At 42.6% G+C, this 22,914-nt stretch overlaps 1 protein-coding gene across 5 annotated transcripts in view; it reads left to right on the forward strand.

The window, feature by feature from the left end:
- DLG3 (discs large MAGUK scaffold protein 3) overlaps positions 1-22,914 on the forward strand; it is a 390,374-nt gene that overhangs the window by 197,808 nt on the left and 169,652 nt on the right. For all 5 annotated transcript variants that reach the window (XM_056540771.1, XM_056540772.1, XM_056540773.1 and 2 more), the window contains one exon: positions 3,219-3,372. In XM_056540771.1, coding sequence (XP_056396746.1) covers positions 3,219-3,372 — 154 coding nt within the window. The remainder of the gene's footprint in view (positions 1-3,218; positions 3,373-22,914) is intronic.

A 22,914-nucleotide genomic window follows, 5' to 3' on the forward strand; every position in this document is an offset into this window, starting at 1 on the left:
GCTGTGTGCTTTGTGAATTGGGTTGCGTTGCCACCCACAAGTAGCCACGACCGTCGCAAGAAGTTAATCTAAGAAATTTGCCTCGTAGGCATTAAGGAGGCCCCCTGTACACATTAACCTGTTAAGGACCAAGGACGTACCGGTACGTCCTGAGTCCTTTCCCTTTCCATAACGCGGGGGCCCCGCGTCATAGCGGGTCGGGCCCAGCCTCTAACAACGTCTGGGACCCGTGGCTAATAGCGCGCGGCAGTGATCGCGGCAGTGAAAGTGAAACCATGCTTGTTAGCTCAGGGAGCTGTTCGGGATAGCTGCGGCGAAATCGCAGCGTTTCGAACAGCTGAAGGACACGAGGAGGGTCTCCTACCTTGCCTCCTGGTGTCCAATCGCCGAATGACTGCTCAGTGCCTGAAATCCAGGCATGACCAGTCAAGCGCCAGAATCATCGATCACTGGTTTCCTATGAGAAACCAGTGATCAATGTAAAAGATCAGTGTGTGCAGTGTTATTGGTCACTATAGGAGCTATAACACTGCAAAAAAAAAAAAAAAGTGAAAAAAAGAGAATAAAGATCATTTAACGCCTCCCCTAATAAAAGTTTGAATCACCCCCCTTTTCCCATTTAAAAAAAAACAAAAAACTGTGTAAATAAAAATAAACATATGTGGTATCGCCACGTGCGGAAATGTCCGAATTATAAAAATATATCTTTGATTAAACCGCACAGTCAATGGCGTATGCGCAAAAAAATTCCGAAGTCCAAAATTGTGTATTTTGGTCACTTTTTATATCATGAAAAAATGAATAAAAAGCGATCAACAAGTCCGATAAATACAAAAATGGAACCGCTAAAAATTTCAGATCACGGCGCAAAAAATGAGCCCTCATACCGCCCCATACGCGGTAAAATAAAAAAAGGTATAGGGGTCAGAAGATGACCATTTTAAACGTATAAATTTTCCTGCATGTAGTTATGATTTTTTTCAGAAGTAAGACAAAATCAAACCTATATAAGTAGGGTATCATTTTAATCGTATGGACCTAGAATAAAGTGAATGTGTAATTTTTACCGAAAAATTTACTGCGTAGAAACAGAAGCCCCCAAAAGTTACAAAATGTTTTTTGTTTTTTTTTTCAATTTTGTCTCCCAATGATTTTTTTTTTCCATTTCGCCGTAGATTTTTGGGTAAAATGACTGATGTCATTACAAAGTAGAATTGGTGGTGCAAAGAATAAGCCATCATATGGATTTTTAGGTGCAAAATTGAAAGGGTTATGATTTCTTAAAGGTAAGGAGGAAAAAACGAAAGTGCAAAAATGGAAAACCCCCTGGTCCTTAACCCCTTAAGGACCAAGGGCGTACAGGTACGCCCTTGGTCATGCTCTCCTGATATAACGCGGGGTTACACAGTAACCCCGCGTCATATCACGGCGGGCCCGGCGTCATAATGAAGCCGGGACCCGCCTCTAATAGCGCGCAGTGCCGATTGCGGCGCCGCGCGCTATTAACCCTTTAGCCGCGCGCTCAGAGCTGAGCCGCGCGGCTAAAAGCGAAACAGAAATTGGCCGGCTAGCTCAGTCGGGCTGTTCGGGATAGCCGCGGCTAATTGCGGCATCCCGAACAGCTGACAGGACAGCGGGAGGGCCCCTACCTGTCTCCTCGCTGTCCGATCGCCGAATGACTGCTCAGTGCCTGAGATCCAGGCATGAGCAGTCATGCGGCAGAATCGTTGATCACTGGTTACTTATGAGAAACCAGTAATCAATGATGAAGATCAGTGTGTGCAGTGTTATAGGTCCCTATGGGAGATATAACACTGCAAAAAAAAAGTGAAAAAAAAAAGTGAATAAAGATCATTTAACTCCTCCCCTATTAAAAGTTTGAACCACCCCCCTTTTCCAATTAAAAAAAACACAGTGTAAATAAAAATAAACATATATGGTATCACCGCGTGCGGAAATGTCCGAATTATAAAAATATATCATTAATTAAACCGCTCGGTCAATGGCGTGCGCACAAAATAATTCCAAAGTCCAAAATATGCATTTTTGGTCACTTTTTATATCCTCTAAAAATGATCAATAAGTCCTATCAATGCAAAAATGGTACCGTTAAAAACTTCAGATCACGGCGCAAAAATGAGCCCTCATACCGCCCCATACATGGAAAAATAAAAAAGTTATAGGGGTCAGAAGATGACAATTTTAAACGTATTAATTTTCCTGCATGTAGTTATGATTTTTTCCAGAAGTCCAACAAAATCAATATAAGTAGGGTATCATTTTTATCGTATGGACCTACAGAATAAAGATAAGGTGTAATTTTTACCGAAAAATGTACTACGTAGAAACAGAAGCTCCCAAAAGTTACAAAACTGCGTTTTTTTTTCAATTTTGTCGCACAATGATTTTTTTTTCCGTTTCACCGAAGATTTTTGGGCAAAATGACTGACGTCATTACAAAATAGAATTGGTGGCGCAAAAAATAAGCCATCATATGGATTTTTAGGTGCAAAATTGAAAGAGTTATGATTTTTTAAAGGCAAGGAGCCAAAAACGAAAATGCAAAAACGGAAAACCCCCCGATCCTTAAGGGGTTAAGGGGTTAAATGATTAGTAAATCCCTCCAAAGTGTACAACTAAGAACATAGGGGGAAATTTATCAGAGCGTGTGTAGAAGAAAAGTTCCCCAATGGCCCATAGCAACCAATAAGATTGCTTATTTAAAAAAATAAAAATAAAAGCAGCAATCTGATTGGTTGCTATGGGCAACTGGTCAACTTTTTCTCTACACTGGATTTGATAAATCTTCCCCATAATACCTTGATTCTCCTTGTATATAACCAAAAACACGCTTTCAGGAAATGAATTAATGTACATATATATGATGCTTTTGATAGTTTTTATTTTCTGGCAACAGTGCTCTCTGCTGACATCTCTGCTTGTCTTGGGAACTGCACAGAGTAGAAGAGGTTTGCTATGGGGATTTGCTTCTAAACTGGGTGGTTCCCGAGACACGTGTCATCAGAGAGCACTTAGACAGAAAAGAACAACTCAACTTCAGCAGCTCATAAGTACTGAAAGGATTAAGATTTTTTAATAGAAGTAATTTACAAATCTGTAACTTTCTGGAGCGAGTTGATATAAGAAAAAAAGTTTTTCCTGGAATACCCCTTTAAGGTTACTGTTTCCTTTCTCTAATAGATCTTTTATATTTACAGCTTTCACTGTTGATAATCACATAAGCCATAACTCCACTCTGGGAGGATACCTGAGTAGTGTGGAAAGCAAATCTCCTTATCAGCCCCCACAAGTCACCCCATCTAGATATTCTCCTGTTCCTCGACACATGCTTGGAGAAGAAGACTTTACCAGGTGAGGCTTAGCAATATAGCGTGACATCCCTGATAAGACAGTTAACCAAACAAGTGTGATTACTTTTCAGTTCCTTGTCAAGTTATTAATAAATAGTCTTAAATGTGCCTCAGATTGGAATTACATAGCTGCCAATTAATATAGTGTGTAAAATAAAGAAATGAGACAGCTTTCTAATGTGTGTAACTCTAAACTCAGTAACTTTGCTAACAAGTTGGAACAGGAATGTTCAAATAGTGACAAAAGGCAAAAAATTCAGTAGTTTTCACCTCCCACTTCAGGCTGACATAGACAAGAAGGGAACGGTAGAACATGGAGTTTGCAGATTTTATAGCCAGGTGAGTTCATAGTTATTTATATACTTCACACAGAAGAGTAATCATATTGCTTGATAGAGAGTGAAAAACAGGAAAGAAACAGACGCTAAACACAGCAAATGGCAAGTGATCGGCCAAGGAAATGACAACTGGTACACTTTTACCAAGGGTATTTGGTTCGACATTGATAAAGACAATGCTTAATACACAAGGCATGTGCTTGTTAAATAGAGATGTCAGGAAAGTTGACGTACATAGTACCACTTAAACTGTACTTTCAACTTTAAATTTAAGAATTATTTTGCTTCTTTGTGGCATTGACATAAAATTGTAAACCCTCAAATGTAACCTGAAAGGTGGTTGCCCTCACATTATAGGCAGCTTTAAAAAGGGTTCAGAAACAAATCTCATTTGTGCCTCCTTTTTAGTACCCACACATATCTGTTCACAAACATGGTGAAACCAGCCAAATCACCCATAATATGAGAAATCTGTGCTTGTCTGGGCTATGTCTTTTTTTCTTTGGTTTCCTAGCAGACAAACACACATTTCAGATAGAATGACATATTGGTCTCCTCCTCATCATGTAGATTTACAGAATATATTTAGAAGTCTATAGTAGTGGCTGATCATATAACACAGGTAGTTGCTCTTTGAAAAATATAGATAACAAATATAGATTTATTACTGTGTTTGCAAAGCTTTAAGTAACAACCAGGAAATAGAGAAAACCTAAACATAGCTTACAGAGACAGCACAGTCAGGGGACTAGAGAGTTTTTTGTAAAGATAGAAAACATACCTAAAGAAAAGACATTATTATAAAACAAATATAAAGTAAATTGCTAAAGTGTTACTGTCATTAAAAACAACTTTTGACATGTCAGTCAGATTGCTGATCGTGAGTTATTAGCCGGGGAAGCGGGCAGCACTGCGCTCCATTCCCCGGCCAGCTGAGAGTTCTGTACATTTTGCTGCATAAATTTCTCTGCAAAGAAACAGACGGATCTATCAGTGTGTGGAGTGCAATGCTTTCCTGGCTAATAACTCACGATCTCAGCGGGTTTCAGGAGTTAGACCCATTGCAATCAACAACTTTTGACATGTCTGATCGACAAGTCAAAAGTTTTTTTTTTTATGACAGTAACACTTTAAAATATCCATGATACCGTATTAGTTGAGCATGTTAATTGATTAATATTAATAATGCTATCATTAATCATCATCATTAGAATTAATTCAAAGTATATGGATAATTAAAGTGTCCCCGTCACTTAATAAAACCTTTGACATCTTTGACATGTCTTTGATCTGTCAGGATCTGGGTGTTCAGACCCCCACCAATTGTAAGAACGGGTAGGGTGAAGCACATTGCTGTGCACTTCACTCTCCGGGTCACTGCGATCTCTGTCCAGTTACAGGAGATGGGCTCCATTATCAGTCTATTAGACTCATCTCCTGCAGCTGGACAGAGATCCCAATGTCAAAAGTTTTGGTAAATGACAAAAACGCTTTCATGTTAAACATGTTGTTCTATGATAAATTAGCAAGTACTGAGCAGAATAATAATCATTTTGTGCAAAAAGATTTAATATAAATAGAAGCTTATTGATATAGAGTAAATACTTCTTACTCTGAGCTTACTGTCTATGTCCAGAGGATGGTCTCACATTGAGTTAGTCTTCCTTTATGAGCACTGTGAACAAAGTGTTTTAGATGGTCTAACATTTTTTATTTCATTTCATATAAAATGTCTTTGCAATTATGAATATCTTATCGGCATGCACTTGATATCCAGTTTATGTTTACCTCACATAAATATCTATGGGACAGGTTTACATGCTGGCACTCCACAGCACTTAGACATTTCTTTTAAAGTGTTACTGTAAAATAATTAAACTTTTGACATGTTGTCCAGACATGTCAAACGTTTAGATCATGCTGGGCCTTACTACTGAGACCTGCTGTGATCGTGAGTTACAGCTGGGTCATGGGCGCTGAAAGCTCATTGATGAATGTGGCTAGACTGTCTGGTCCAATCCTATAGGAAAGCTACTGTACCACAAATTGCTGAACATGTTGAAGGGGTTATCCCTGTATTATGATTTATCAGTTGGCCAAATGATAGGTATCTAAATGGTGGGGGTCCACTATGGGACTGCCAAGATAGCATAGTTCAATGGAGTGGAAGAAGACATGCCTCCCTCACTCAGGGGACAATAGACCATCATTCCTGTGATCAGTGGGGATCCCAGATAACTTATCTCGGGATAACGCTCTTAATGCTATGATAGAGAGTTTCAGAACATAGCAACCAATCAGGTTGCTTCTTTCATTTTTAAAGAAGCCTGTGAAAAAGAAGTGATCTGATTGGTTGCCATGGGTAACTGAACCACTTTTCCATTACACAGGTTTTGATAAATCTCCACTACAGTGCATTGGCGCTTACTGCATATGCGACTGTGCAGCTTGCAGACCAGTTAGAGTGCCTATGCTGCCTCGTCCGAATCCATAAGAGCCTACAGTGGATACATGAATATCAGTACTCAAGAATCAATGCAACAAAGTAGCCTGGTTTGAACAATCATGTTTTCCTTTACATCATGTGGACAGCTGAATGTGTGTATGTAACTTGGAGCGAGATGGCATCATGATGTATTATGGTAGAGACAGTGTTAGGCTCTGAACAATTAAATAAAATTGAAGAAGAAAACAAGGTGCGCTCCTAGTATAGGCAGTTTGTGATAGCTTCAAAATGCACAAAAAAATGGAGGCTTACCAGATGGCGTGGTGCTAAGAGCACAATACCTCAGCAGGCATGTAGACTTGCAGTGGTAATCGAATGGTAATGGAGGTCAGCAGCCGCGGTGTCCTTTTCCAGATGCCTCTCAGCTGGCTGGATATGTTTACAGAGTCGTGGATACAGTCCAAAAAAGAAGGATTTACAAAACGGCGCTTCTCCTCCCAGGAAAGATGCAAGGCAGCAATGCACAAGAATAGAAGTCATTTTATTGCAACTTAAAGTTTCGAGCCCATACTGGGCTCTTCGTCAGGCAACCATGCAGTGGCCTCTTTCAGCAGGATAATGCGCCCTACTATAACATTTGTTGAGGAATGGTTTGAGGAACATGACAAACAGTTTAAGGTGTTAACTTGGCCTCCAAGTTCTTCAGGTGTGAATTTGATCAAGCATTTTTTTAAGCATTACACCTCACTTCCCTGCTGCTGCCATTCTAATGCTTAACAGTTTACCACTGAACTACAATACCTGGTTCCATTTCAACACACAGTATATGCCTGCTTAGAAGGCGGTTCACAGCTGCCATTGATTGGTTAAGTAGCTATTTCCTGTGCATGGAGACAGGAACAGGATGTGGTAGTCAGCGGGCACTCAATAAGCGTCAGAATGGCAATGGCAGATGATTGATGAGGTCAGTAATGATTATTCTAGTTTGTTTGGCATAATTCGATATCATTTCTTTGTTTGCTTTTTTTTTTTTTTTTTTTTTTTTTTTTTAAACCAACGAGCTTAACGCAAAAATATGGTTCTACCCATGTATTGTGATGTCAAATATGTGTATGTTATCTAACACCTGTCAGCATTATATCTCCAAAATACGAAGGTCCTTTTTTTAGTAATTGTAATCTCCCTCCTCTAGGTCATTTGAACATGGGAGCAAAGCATGAATTTTTACATGGCTTTTTAGATGTCATGCACAGGCCATGTATGCTAAGCCTGTACAAGGGCCCACAAATCCTCTGCGCACTATGGGGGAGATTTGTCAAAACCTGTGCAGAGGAAAAATTGCCCAGTTGCCCATAGCAACCAATTAGAATGCTTCTTTTATTTTTCAGAGACCTTGTTAAAAGTTAAAGAAGCAATCTGAACTGGTTGCTATAAGCAACTGGTAAACTTTTACTCTGCACAGATTTCGATAAATCTCCCCCTATACTGTATGTTCTCCTCTAAGGTGTCTGCAAACAACACCATGTTGCAGAGATGATCTTACCCTACAACAATGAAAACAGGTTTATATGTTGCTTTTTGGTTGTCTCCTAGTTGGATATAACAACTTTTAATGTAAAATCTGCCTACTTTTACACCCAGTTGAATTTGTTTCTCGATTTATGGAAAATCAGAAGTTGAGATCTTACCTAGTAAGTCCACATTGCATTCTTAAGGGTTAATGCATTGTTCCTGTCATTTAAAAAACTTTTGACAAATTTCAAAGAAATGTCAAAAGTTTTGATCATTGGGGTCTTAGTGCTGATACCCCCTTATCAGAAGAACAAGCAGCCAGTAGCGTGCTTCACTCCTTGGCTATCTCCATCTAATGAAGCAGGATAGGGCAATCCAGTGGGGCTGTCCAGTAAAGCAGGATAGGGCAATCCAGTGGGGCTGTCCAGTAAAGCAGGATAGGGCAATCCAGTGAGGCTGTCCAGTAAAGCAGGATAGCAGAGAGCCAGGAAGTGAAGCGTGCTACTGCAGTCTTCCCAATCGTTCTCCTAATCACTAGGGGTCTTAACTCTGAGACCTCGACTGTTTTAAACTTTTGACATGTTTCTGTCTAAATGACAAGTACGCCTTAAATGTAGCAATCTAAAGGTAGGTGGCACTAAAGAGACAGTTCTCTTCCTTCTCAAAGAGAGCATATTTGCATTCACAGTATGTCATGCATATGACAAGTGTACAAAGTCTACAAAGTGGACTTTACTCTAACAGTTAAAAACAAAGCTGTTATGATAAAGTGGCATTTCATTGCTGCCCTGCCCTTTATCTCAATACTGTTGTACTTGTTCCATATTTCTATACACATTTATATAAATGTGGCATATATTTGATAACATCTGACCACAAACACTTTTTATGTAGATCTTTTTTTTACTCTGTCTCTTAACTTAGTTCCTGAACTCCAGCTACTGTATACAGTACTCTAAAACTAAGCACTGTAGCCTTTTCTCTAACTGTAATATGTAATTAGATTGGATCATCTACCTGGAAAAATAAGGAAGGTTTTGTGAGAAGACTTAAATGTACTTGTACAGATATTATGACCAATACTGGTTAAACCTGTTTTGCAAACCTCTAGTTTCAGAGATGAATGCTGGGAATTTAATATCTGACTAACTCACACATAGACAGGATAATAATCAGTTTGTTCAAGTACAGAACCTACTGAATCTGAAAGAAATGGTCCTGTGAATATATCACTGGAACTGAAGAATCTCTTATATACTAACTGGGGGACATGTATCATTATTTGTGTATGGTAGAAGCAGTTTACCCCTTTTCCCGAATTCTAAATTATGTGCAGAAGCGCTAAATTTATCAATCAAGCGCAATGAGCTTCATAAATTGCGGGTAAATATAGTAATCTCCTCAATCCACTCTATGGAAAATAGAATCAATGATTTAGAGCATCTTGTACGTTAAGTCCAAGATGGCTTATATATGCGCAAAAAAAAACAGCTCTTGCGGCAAAATTTTTGGTGTAAAGGAAAAGTACGCATTTAATAAATCCATGTGTACTATAGATGTCACTCCAAGGTACCCCAATTCAGCCACATCTGGAGGACATGCTCTACCAAAACGTGCGCAAAAAAATGCGCAAAAAAAGGGTAAAATCTTTCATACATGTCCCCCACTGATTCTAGAGACAAACATGGGCACTTTCTGTATGTACAAAGATCACAGATTTAAATATTCAATATGTTGGATCAAAATGTTCCTGTCAAATTTGATGCTGATGTACTAAAATATGATGTTTGCTGATAAGCTTCACATGATCTTTAAAGTGACATAGTGTTACTGTCATTACAAAAAAATTCACATGTCACAGACATGTCTAGAGTTTTGATTGGTTAGGATCTCAATTCTAAGACCCTCACTGATCATTAGAACGAGCGGGTAAAAAAAATGCTCCCGGCTTACAGTGATTTACATCCTGCTTCAGAGGAGGCATTATAAGCTACTGTGTGCTTCTCCCGGGTTGTTCTAATGATCAGTGGGGGTGTCATAACTGAGACACTGACAAATTAAAATCATGTGACCCTCCTCAGCTAACATATTTTATATTTTCCCCTGCTGTTCAGCTGATTTAAATGGGTAAGGTGTTCATAGTCTATTAGGCATAGTGCTGTATATGTTTTAACTCCTTGGGGACGGAGCCCATTATAACCCTAAGGACGGGAGCATTTTTTGCAATTCTGACCACTGTCACTTTAAGCATTAATAACTCTGGGATGCTTTTACTTTTCATTCTGATTCCGAGATTGTTTTTTCGTGACATATTCTACTTTATGTTAGTGGTAAATGTTTGTCGATACTTGCATCATTTCTTGGTGAAAAGTTCCAAAATGTTATGAAAAAATTGAAAATTTTGCATTTTTCTAACTTTGAAGCTCTCTGCTTGTAAGGAAAATAAACATTCTAAATAATTAATATTTTGATTCACATATACAATATGTCTTCTTTATATTTGCATCGTAAAGTTGATATGTTTTTACTTTTGGAAAACATCAGAGGGCTTCAAAGTTCAGAAGCAATTTTCCAATTTTTCACAAAATTTTCAAAATCTGAATTTTTCAGGGGCCAGTTCAGTTTTGAAGTGGATTTGAAGGGCCTTCATATTAGAAATACCCCATAAATTACCCCATTATAAAAACTGCACCCCTCAAAGTATTCAAAATGACATTCATTAAGTTTGTTGACCCTTTAGGTGTTTCACAGGAATAGCAGCAAAGTGAAAGAGAAAATTCAAAATCTTCATTTTTTACACTCGCATGTTCTTATAGACCCAGTTTTTAAAATTTTACAAGGGGTAATGGGAGAAAAAGCCCCCCAAAATTTGTAACCCAATTTCTCTCGAGTATGGAAATACCTCAAATGTGTATGTCAAGTGTTTGGCGGGCGCAGTAGAGGGCTCAGAAGGGAAGGAGCGACAATGGGATTTTGGAGAGGGAATTTTGCTGAAATGGTTTTGGAGGGCATGTCACATTTAGGAAGCCCCTATGGTGCCAGAACAGCAAAAAAAAAAAAACACATGGCATACCATTTTGGAAACTACACCCCTCAAGGCACGTAACAAGGGGTCAGGTGAGCCTTAACACCCCACAGGTGTTTGACGACTTTTCGTTAAATTCGGATGTGTAAATGAGAAAAAAAAAAATTTCACTAAAGTGCAGGTTTTTTTCCCCAAATTTACCATTTCTACAAAGGGTAATGGGAGAAAAATCCCCCCAAAATTTGTAACGCAATTTCTCCCGAGTACGGAGATACCCCATATGTGGCCCTAAACTGTTGCCTTGAAATACGACAGGGCTCTGAAGTGAGAGACCTCCATGCGCATTTGAGGCCTGAATAAGGAATTTGCAGTAGGGGTGGACCCAGTTACCAAGATGGGGCTTGTCTCCACCAAAACCCTACAGCAGTGTTTCCCAAACAGGGTGCCTCCAGCTGTTACAAGACTCCCAGCCTGCCAGGACAGTCTATGGCAACACTGGGAGTTGTGGTTTTGGAACAGCTGGAGGCGCCGTTTAGGAAACACTGCCGTATGAGACGTTTTTCATTTTTATTGGGGGGGGGGGCGACGTGTAAGGGGGTGTATGTGTAGTGTTTTACGTTTTATTATTTGTTAGTGTAGTGTAGTGTTTTTAGGGTACATTCACACAGGCAGGGGTTCACAGTAAGTTTCCTTGAAGCAAACCCACTGTAAACCCGCCCGTGTGAATGTACCCTGTACATTCACATGGGGGGGGGGGGCGCCCCAAACCTTCAGCTGTGGCAAAATGACAACTCCCAGAAGGCACTGACGGACCGTACATGCTGGGAGGGGTGGGGAACCACTGAGTTAGAAAACAGACTCTAGCTCAGTGATTCCAACCCATGTGCCTACAGCTGTTGCAAGACTACAACTCCCAGCATGTACAGTCTGTCAGTGCACTCTGGGAGTTATAGTTTTGCAACAGCTGGAGGCACACGTGTTGGAATCACTGAGTTAGGAAACAGACTCTAGCTCAGTGTTTCCCAACCAGTGTGCCTACAGCTGTTGCAAAACTACAATTCCCAGCACGGCCAGACAGTCAGGGATGCTGGGCGTGTAGTTCTGCAATATCTGGCCCTTCAGATGTTGCAGAACTACAACTCCCAGCATGCCTGGACAGTCTGGGCATGCTAGGAGTTGTAGTTATGCAACAACTGGGGAAGAACAGTGGCCTCCAAACTGTAGCCCTCCAGATGTTGCAAAACTACAACTCCAAGCATGCCCAGACTGTCCAGGCATGCTGGGAGTTCTAGTTCTGCAACATCTGAAGGGCCAGATATTGCAGAACTACACGCCCAGCATCCCTGACTGTCTGGGCATGCTGGGAGTTGTAGTTTTGCAACATCTGGAGGGCTACAGTTTGGAGACCACCATATAGTGGTCTCCAAACTGTGCCACTTCAGATGTTGCAAAACTACAACTCCCAGCATGCCCAGACAGTCAGTGCATGCTGAAAGTTGTAGTTTTGCAACATCTGGAGGACCACAGTTTAGCCTTTGGCTGTGTGGGCATGCTGGGAGTTGTAGTTTTGCAGCTTTTAGAAGGCCACAGTGAAGATCACTTATCGCGATCTTCACTGCAGACTTCTCAGACGTACTTTCCGGCCGCCGCTCCTCCTGCTCGCGCCGCTGGTTCCTGATGCCGCCTCCGCCGCCTCCTCCGGTCCGGGTAAGCCGGGCCATGCCCCCCCCCCCCCCTCTCCGCCCGTGTTCCCCCGCTCTGTACCGACTTCCGATCGGTGGCCAGAGCGGGGGAAATTAACTCTACCCCCCCCCCCCCGCCCCCCTCCTGCCATTGGTGGTCAGCTTGACCGACCAATGGCAGGGGATAGGAGGGGGTGGCAACACTGCCACCTCGCTCCTATCCTTTAGGCTGGTCGGAGCCAAGGGGTAAAAGGAAAAAATTGTCTCAAAATTTGTAACCCAATTTCTCTCGAGTAAGGAAATACCTCATATGTGTATGTCAAGTGTTCGGCGGGTACACTAGAGGGCTCAGAAGGGAAGGAGCAACAATGGGATTTTGGAGAGTGAGTTTTTCTGAAATGGTTTTTGGGAGGCATGTCACATTTAGGAAGCCCCTATGGTGCCAGGATAGCAAAAACCTCCTCACATGGCATACTATTTTGGAAACTACACCCCTTCAGGAACTTAACAAGGGGTACAGTGAGCTTTAACGCCCCACAGGTGTTTAACGCCCCACAGGTGTTTCCATCTCTTCTGAGTATGGAAATACCCCATGTGTGGATATCAAGTGCACTGCGGGCGCACTACAGGGCTCAGAAGAGAAGGAGTGACATTTGGATTTTGGAAAGCAAATTTTTCTGAAATTGTTTTTGGGGGGCATGTCATTTTAGGAAGCCCCTATGGTGCCAGGACAGCAACCCCCCCCCCCCCACATGGCATACTATTTTGGAAACTACACCCCTTAAGGAACGTAACAAGGGGTACAGTGAGCTTTAACGCCCCACAGGTGTTTGACGACTTTTCGTTAAAGTTGGATGCGTAAATGAATTTTTTCTTCACTAAAATGCTGGTTTTCCCCCTAATTTTACTTTTTTACAAGGGGTAATAGGAGAAAATGCCCCCCAAAATGTGTAACCTCATCTCTTCTGAGTATGGAAATACCCCATGTATGTATGTCAAATGCACTGCGGGCGCACTACAATGCTCAGAAGTGGGGGGGGGGCATGTCGCATAAAGGAAGCCCCTATGGTGCCAGCAAAGCAAAAAAAAAATAAACACATGGCATACTATTTTGGAAACTACACCCCTCGAGGAACATAACAAGGGGAGTCTGAACACCCCACAGGTGTTTGATAAATGATCATTAAGTGGGATGTGAAAAGGAAAAATTTTATTTTTTACACTTAAATGCTGGGGTTACCCCAAATTTTTCATTTTCATAAGTTGTAAAAGGAGAAAATGTCATCTTAAATTTGTAGATAAATTTATTTGGAGTAAGGACATACCTCATATCTTGATGTAAGCAGCTCTGAGGGTGCACACCAGGTTTTGGAGGAGCAGGAGGGCAGTCAGGGTCCTTGAGCTTTTGTATTGCTGCCTATGGAGCCAGAACAGCGGGACCCCCCCCCCCCCCCCCTCAAGGGGCATTACATGGGGTAAATAACTGGGGTACACTAAATAGCTAAAATGGGGTACAGTGGGACATAAAATTATAAAACAGATTATGTTCCCAGAATGATGACCCAGAGCATAGCCAAAACTAAAAAATATGCCCGCCCCAAACCCTATGCTCTGAATCATCATTCTGGAATGTGATATGTGTGGCTGTCCCTAACCTGTTGCCTCAAATGCGCACCCCGCTCAGGTGGAGAGAGAGTGCTGCGCATTTGAGGCAACATAAAAAAGTCCCCGATGATAGTAACTCAGTGACCCATGAGCCATTTTTGGAAAAAATACCCACAGAGGTCTTATCAGGTTTTTTTTATAAAAGAGTTTTTTGGACAATTTAGTGGTTTTATGGGGTTGAAATTTGCAAAGTACTCTGGACTTGGTACATTGGGGTCAAATTATGAAAAATGTAAAATGAAAAGTGAAAATTTTGTACTGGATGGAAGTGTGATACTCCCTGAGGCAGTTTTTAATGCAGAGGCCCGGATGATCAGGGCATGTGTCACACTGAGTGGTGGTGTCCTTCCATATCCCCCTCCTGTAACACACTCTGCATCTTTTCTGGGTTCGTCCTTTCTTTCCAGTGTGGGGGACTTCACCTGGAAAGTGTTGGCCTGGGACAATCCTGGCACCTATTACTTCAGCTCCTTGGGAAGTCCTGCCTGCTCTTTCCCGGTCGCCAAAGATCAGGACCTTTAGGACCTCTTCTTGAAACTGAAGGTATGTCCCTGTGCTGCCAGCGTTCTGGTACAGTACAAAAGAGTTGTACATGGCAACCTGTACCAAGTAGACCGCAACTTTTTTGTACCATACACAAGTTTTCCGCATGGCCATGTATGGCTTGAGGACTTGATCAGAAAGATCAACTCCCCCCATATACCGATTGTAGTCCAGAATACAATCGGGCTTGAGGACCATTGTTGTGGTTCCTCGCACAGGGACAGGTGAGCTGCCGTTACCATGAATAGTGGTAAGCATAAGGACATCCCTCTTATCCTTATACCTGACCATCAACAGGTTTTCATTGGTAAGGGCACGGGACTCACCCTTGGGCATAGGTGTCTGCAGAAAATTTAGAGGGAGGCCTCTCTGGTTTTTCCGCACGGTCCCACAAGCGGATGTGAATCTGGCGGCAAGGGATGTGAACAGAGGGATGCTGGTATAAAAGTTGTCCACGTACACGTGGTAACCCTTATCCAGCAATGGGTGCACAAGCTCCCAAACGATTTTCCCGCTAATACCCAGAGTGGGGGAACAATCTGGGGGTTCAATACGGGAATCTCGTCCCTCATGCACTCTAAACTCGTGTACCTGGAGGTACTCTCACAAAGTTCATAGAGCTTCACGCCATACCGAGTCCGCTTCGAGGGAACATACTGGCGGAAGATGAGTCTCCCCTTAAAACTGATAAGAGACTCATCAACCGAGAGCTCCCTGAGGGGCATGTAGGCCTGAAAAAATTTGGCCCCAAAGGGATCGATGACCGGCCTCACTTTGTAAAGCCGGTCATAGGTGGGATCACCTCGGGGTGGATATGCCTCATTATCTGCATAATGGAGGCATTTCCGAATGGCCTCGAACCGCCTCTGTGCCATGACCATACTGTAAAGCGGGGTCTGGTAGAAGATGTCCCCGCTCCAGTACTGCCTGACACTTGTTTTTTTGACCAGGCCCATATGCAGCAAGAGGCCCTAAAATGTCCTCATTTCTGCTGCATCAATGACGTACCATTCACTGGGCCCAGCCAAAACAGAATCAGGGTGGTGGGCGATGAACTGCCTGGCATACAGATTTGTCTGCTCCACCATGTGATTGACAAAACTGTTACTGAAAAAATAACTGAAATAGTCAATTTCAGTGAATCCAGAATTGTCAATCCGGATTCCGGAGTCGCCAACAAACTCCGGAATCCATGGCTGATAACCCACTGGGGGTCTCCAGACAGGTTCACTGGAAGGGGGCTCCGGTAAACTTGTCTGGGGGGTTGGACTCCTAATAAGAGCGGCATCACCACTCGCACTAGTGCCGGCCACTGGGTCACTATCATGGGGGGTTCGTGGCCTCGCTTGGCGGCGTCTCCGCCGCCGTACAGGTGACTCATCATCAGTACTAGATGATGAGGAGGACGATGAAGAACACAGGAATGTAGGATCTTCATCGTCCTCACTGGCAGATTCAGAGTCGGAGGCAAGAAAAGCGTATGCCTCCGCTGCTGAAAATGCCTGGCGAGCCATTTCCTTTTTTCTACAGTGGTGGTGGTGGGGGGGGGGGGGGAGGTGGCAGGGGGTAGGGAGTGTGTGTGGGGGGGGGGGGCAGGGGAGTATGTAGTGTGTGTTTGGTGTGACTGTATTATATAACGGTGTGTGATTAAAAATCACACATGTTATATGGGGTAAAAAAAAAAAAGCTGCTGCGCCCAAAAAAAGGGGGGCAAATCGCAGCGCCCTGAACCCCTAATAGGGCCCGGGTCACACTGAAGAAACTGCAGAGGACCCTTGGGGACCTATTAGGGGGTCGGGGGGGGCAAAATATTTTTTTTTTACTTTGTTTTTTACTTTCACTTTATTTACCCTACCTTTCCCTTGGCTGGATTCTTTCCCTGTTCTATGGGGGCTTCTTATCTCCTGAGGGGGCTCCGATATCGGCAGAGGGGGGGTCCCTGGCTTCCTCCGGGCAGCTCTGACCGCTGACTGAACCCAGCCAGCCGCGGGAGCTGCAGGAGGATGCTGTAAACCCCTCCCCTGCCGGCTGCTATTGGCTGGACCACCCCCCCAGCCTATAGCAGCGATCCTGGGGGGGGGTGTGACGAAATTGCCACCTCCCCATAGATACAGGAGGTGATTGGGGGTGTATCACCGGAATCGCAGTAAATCGCAAGTGTGAATTCACTTGCGATTTTCTGTGATCGCCAACATGGGGGGGTCTGATGACCCCCTTGGGCATTTGCGCGGGGTGACTGCTGATCGATATCAGCAGTCACCCCCGTTCGGTCCCCGCCCGGCGCGCGGCAGGGACCGAAATTCCCACGGACGTACGCGTACGTCCTTGGTCCTTAACTACCAGGATGCTTAGATGTAAGCGTACGTCCATGGTCCTTAAGGGGTTAAAGGAGAAGTCTCATGTCGGTATGTACAGGAAAAACTTAGGGGATAAGTTTTAGATACCGGGGGGTGGAGGGGTCTGAGCGTTGTGGCCCCCGTGATCGTCTATACGGAGCCCCGGTAACTGCCGCGGGGATCCGATCATGTAAGATGGCGGATGGAGGTCCCATCACCAGCCATAATCCCGGGGACTTCTCTGGTCTGACATCGATTAGACCAGAGAAGAAGATCACTGATAATATTGATCAGTGCTTTTTTTCTCTACATGAATTCACACTGATCAGTGCTATGCCTAGTGCTAACAGTATCAGCAATCTAATGAGTGCTATCAATAGTCCCCTATGGGGACATAAAAAGTGTAAAAAAATAAATAAAGTAGTAAAAATAAAGTTTAAAAAAAATGTGAAAAAGCCCCTTCCCCAATAAAAATTTAAATGGCCCCTTTTTCTCAAAATTGCAGCTATTTTGTCACATCACATTCCAAAATGTTTTTAATAAAAAATGATTAAACAGTCATATATACGCAAATTTAGTACCGATAAAAACTAGAGATCATGGTGCAAAAAAATTTGCCCTCATACAGTCTCTCATACAGTCGCTGCCAGTGATTAACCCTTTAGATGCCGTGATCAATGCCGGTCATGGTGTTTAAAGTGAAAGTTAAACATCTATGGTAACTTGAGGGAGGCTCTGTGCTTGTCTTGGGGCTAAATGGCTATGTTGTGACATTACCATAACGCTGTGGCTATCTTTTTGTGAACTGGGTATTTCCTGTTGGAGTTTGTTCTCTCAAACTACACATCCCATAGTTCCTTGTTTGCAAGTGTGAGGTCACTTTCCTCCCTCCCACACATCAGCCACCCCACCCAGTGTTTTCTAACCAGGGTGCCTAAAGCTGTTGCAAAATGATCTCTCTGCCACCGAGTCGTCACTTCACCAATTGAAGCAGGAGAGGCTCCCTTTGCACACCTGACTAGTGTCATGTCTCGGCCACACTGCAACCTGGGAAAACCCGAGACCTGCATAATTTTGTATGCTGTTAAAAATAAATATAGGGGATAAACCACCATCACACACAGGTACATACACTATATTATGAACTACACCAACTTTACAGCCCTTGTAGCATAGTCAAATAAAAGAAAAATCCTGGAATACCCCTTTAACGCCAAAATGGGCCATGTCCTTAAGGGGATTATCATTCCCATAGCTGATGGTGCATTCTTAAAAAACATTGTCAGTATCAGTGTTAGTAGTATAGCAACATTTACAGAGCCTAGTTGACTATTGGGAGATTTGCATTTTGGGAGTATCCCACCACAGTGATGATGATTATACTGATGGAAAATGTAAATCAGATATTTGGCACCATTCTTCAAAACACTGAGGGGGAGATTTATGAAAACCTGTGCAGAGGAAACATTGAACAGTTTCCCATAGTAAGCAATCAGCTTCTTTATTGATCCTCTGAAAGAAAAAAAAAAAAAATAAATCTGATTCATTGCTATGGGCAACTGGTCAACTTTTCCTTTGCAAAGGTTTTGACAAATGTCATCCTGATTTTTTATCTGCGACATGAATAATGGTTTATTTTGCCTTCATATAGGGCTATTTGAGGTATTTTATTACAGGGTTAAAGGGATATTCCAGTGTTCAACTTCTTTTTTTTTTATCATGCTGGGACTGATGAGATAAAGAAAAAACAAGTTATACTTCCCTACCCAGCTCGCCCACTGGTCCCATGGCAGATCCTTTCTGTCCCCCAATGCTCATCTCATTTCCCTGCTTCTGAGACAAAATGTGGAAGGAGGATCTTCCTGTTCAGTTCATCACTGGCCGAGATGAGACACCGCTATGTAAAAGAACCAGCGATCAGCCAATGAGCATGTAAACAAATTTTCGTCAGCTAAGCTGCAGTGTGACTGTTAGGCCCGGGAAGCAGCTGTGCACAGTGTGTCACACTGCCAATCAGCAAATCGCTGGCTAGGCGTGACATCGCTGCATTCAGTGATTCGCTGAGTGGCAGTGTGACACACTGGGTCCCTCACGTCATGCTACAGCTCAGGAAGACTATGTCTGCGTGGGACCAAAGCAGGACACCGGAGGCATCGCGGGAGTGCTAGAGGTGAGTAAGGGTATGTTCACACGTACGCAGATTTGGTGCGCAGGATTTGATTTGCAGGATTTTCTGCTGCAGACTTCAATTTAAAATAAATGACTGAGCACAGCTTCTAATCTGCAGTTACAAATCCTGCACATCAAATCTGTGCAGGATCCTGTATGTGTGAACGTACCCTAAAGGTTAATTTTGTTATTCCAAACACAATGGGCATTCTTCTAATCACCCACCCCAGCCACTTGATAACCCCTTTAATATATTTTGCTATGACACTTAAAATATAACTCGGGGGGCCTCCCTTTTCTCTTGGTCATCTTTCAGATGTTTTTACACCTTGATTTGAGTCATTTGTAGTAAATTCAGCTGATATTTTTAATGAAATCATATCCAGAGTGTATGGACCTCAGTCTGGGCTGCAGGTATGCCTTCCAGCACAACAATGACTCTAAGCATACAGCTAAGACAACACAGGGGTGACTTCGGGACTACTTTGTGAATGTTCTTGAGTGGCCTAACCAGAACCCAGTCAAACATCTCTGTAGAGACATGAAATTGGCTGTTTGACAACAGTCCCCATCCAGTGTGACAGAGCTTGAGAGGATCTGCAGAAAAGAATGGCATAAAGTTCCCAAATCCAGGTGTGGCATCATGTTTAAGAAGACTGGAGGCTGTCATAACTGCCCAAGGTGATTTAAAGGGGTACTCCGGTGAAAACCTTTTTTCTTTCAAATCAACTGGTGGCAGAAAGTTAAACATATTTGTAAATTACTTCTATTAAAAAATCTTAATCTTTCCTGTACTTATAAGCTGCTGAATACTACAGAGGAAATTATTTTCTTTTTGGAATGCTCTCTGATGACATCACGAGCACAGTGCTCTCTGCTGACGTTATTATAATAATAATAATAATGCTTTATTTATTGTTGGCCTTAGTGGAATTTGAACCCAAGTCCCCAGCACTGCAAGGCAGCAGTGCTAACCACTGTGCCACCATGCTGCCCTTAGCATACATCTGCTATGCATGGTTGCTAAAATGGACAGAGATGTCAGCAAAGAGCACTGTGCTCGTGATGTCATCAGTGTTCCAAAAAGAAAGGAATTTCCTCTGTAGCATTCAGCAGCTAATAAGTACTGGAAGGATTAAGATTTTTTAATAGAAGTAATACTGAGTAAAGGGTCTGAATACTTATGTCCCTAACATTTTAGTTTTTAATATTTTTAATAAATTTGCAAACATTTCTAAAATTCTTGAGTGCAAACTTATGGACGGGGAGGGGACTTAAATTTTGTTGATGTTAGCACAAGACCGCAACATAACAAAATATGAAAGGGTCTACTGACTTTTTTACCGAATGCACTGTACATTATTGTTGGCAACACATCTCCTGTGTGCACGCAGAGGTATGTTGCAGAGAGACAAGGGTTTATAGAGCTATGCTTGCTCATTCTTAGGCTGATCCCTAGATCACATGGACTTTAACACGGGGCAAGGATCAGCCCTGTGTAAAAGGGCCTTAAGAATGCACCTTCACATGATACCTTTTATGTAAAAATTTTTTGTAACATGTGTAAGGCTCACATTGCATGTGTGGTGTCTGCTGACTAAGTTGAAATTACCATCAAAAAAATATTCAAACATATACCGTAGCATGCCTATAGGGTAGCCATAGGCTTTAATAGTCCACATGTAGTCTACTTGTGACTATGTTTTGTCTGCCTTATGCCAGTATACATTTTATTTGAGGATACATGTAGCGGAGATCATAAACATAGTGGTCGAGATTTAATAATACTGTCTAACATCTAGGCAATGCAAACTTACACTAGACAGTCTAAAAATCTGCCAGAATTATTACAGTTGTTTAAGCATTTTGATAAATCTTGTGTATCTTTAGGCCTGCTATTATTTGGCTTACTTTACTCCATAATGTTAAAACTAGTGCCAGAAAGTTAAACAGATTTGTAAATTACTTCTATATAAAAATCATAACCCTTCCAGTACTGATCAGCTGCTGTATGCTCCAAAAGAAGTTGCATAGTACTTTTCAGTCTGATCACAGTGCTCTCTGCTGACACTATTGTTCATGTCAGGAACTGTCCAGAGCAGGAGAGGTTTGCTATGGGGATTTGTTCCTGATCTGGACAGTTCCTGACATTGAAAGAGGTGGCAGCCGAGATCAATGTGGTCAGACAGAAAAGAACTATACAATTTCCTCTGTAGTATACAGCAGCTGATATGTACTGGAATGATTAAGATTTTGAAATAGAAGTAATTTACAGATCTGTATGACTTTTTGGCACCAGTTGGTTTAAAAAAAAAAATTTCAACCGGAGTACCCCTTTTAGGCACAGATTTGGCATATGAGAGGGCACACAATACACCTTATTAACTGCATTCAGCTAATTGTCTCCTTGGTGATGTGATGTGCATAGGTGTCTTAAAGAATCAAAAATTATAAATGTTCTGCAAGTCTGTATTTGCAAATGAAATAGTAAATCTGCCCCAATGTAAATTGGGCCCACAACTGAGACATTATAAATGCTGGCCAAAACATAAAACTTGCTAGCCAATAACTATTATTTATATATTTTTTAAGTTATTTGACAACTTGTAATCTGTGAAAGTGAAACACTACATTTTGTGTTTACATCAAAGGCAGCTTTAGACTTTGTGGAGGCCTTAGGTGGAACTTGATCACTAGGACCCCCACCCCAGGCCTGTGAATTTAAGAGAAAGGTGGTTCATACAGTGAATGCATCGGTGATCATTCAAGTACGCAGGAATTTTTTCAAGGGTTAGGGTTTAGAATACCTCTACACCAGGACAACATATTGCTCCTGCTAATACCATCACACTGTTAAAGGGTAGCTCCCACCATCCCTTTTTTTTCCCTCTCTGTCCCTGCCTATTTCCCATCTATCCCTAACCTCCTCTCTGCCTAATTTTTTTTTTTTACTATATAAAAAATGCAGTTTTGTGTGCTCACTACCAGGCAGACTTCCCCAGCAGGCGTGACGGCACTGATGCCTGCTGGGGCTGACTTCCGCCCTTAGTTCATCTACACAGGGTGCCTCCAGCTGTTTCACCACTACAACTCCCAGCTTGCCCTGACATCTATTGGCTGTCAGGGCATGCTGGGAGTTGTAGTGGGGGGAAACTGGAGGCAACCTGTGTTAAAAACAATACTTGGCCGCATCGCAACCCGAACCCCGCTACCCCTCCCCTTAACCCCGCTACCCCTCCCCTGAACCCTGCTACCCGAACACCCGCTACTCGAACACCCCCCCCCCTAACCCCCCAGACATACCAGGACAGTGCAGCGACGGCAGCGATGGGCAGTGACGGGCAGGACAGCAGCAACGGGATGCCGGGAGGCGGGGCCGGCGTGCAAGGCCAGGGAGCAGGGGAGCCAATGCGTGCTTCTTCTGTTCTCAGCGCTCGCTCCCGCCTGTTTGATTGACAGGCGGGAGCGAGCACTGCAGTGAGTGAATTCCGACTCATTGCCAGGCTTCAATGAGTCGAAATTCACTAGTGACGTCACTGCCGAATGCATTCGGCCACTAGGAGGGCGACCCCTAGTGGCCGAATTTAAAAGTGATTTTAAACTGTTTTAAAATCACTTTTTTTAATGAAAGTATATTAGAGATATGTTGTAGAATTTAAGTACTACAACATATCAATTTTTTTATTTCATGACAGTGCCCATTTAATATATATATATAAAATAAAACACTATACAGAGACCAATAACTCTGCTATACGAGGGACAAATAATTGCACCACACCATGACTACCCTAATTACTACCATATACTAGATGACTAGATAATAT

This window comes from Hyla sarda, chromosome 9 (assembly GCF_029499605.1).
Source record: "Hyla sarda isolate aHylSar1 chromosome 9, aHylSar1.hap1, whole genome shotgun sequence".
Taxonomy (NCBI): domain Eukaryota; kingdom Metazoa; phylum Chordata; class Amphibia; order Anura; family Hylidae; genus Hyla; species Hyla sarda.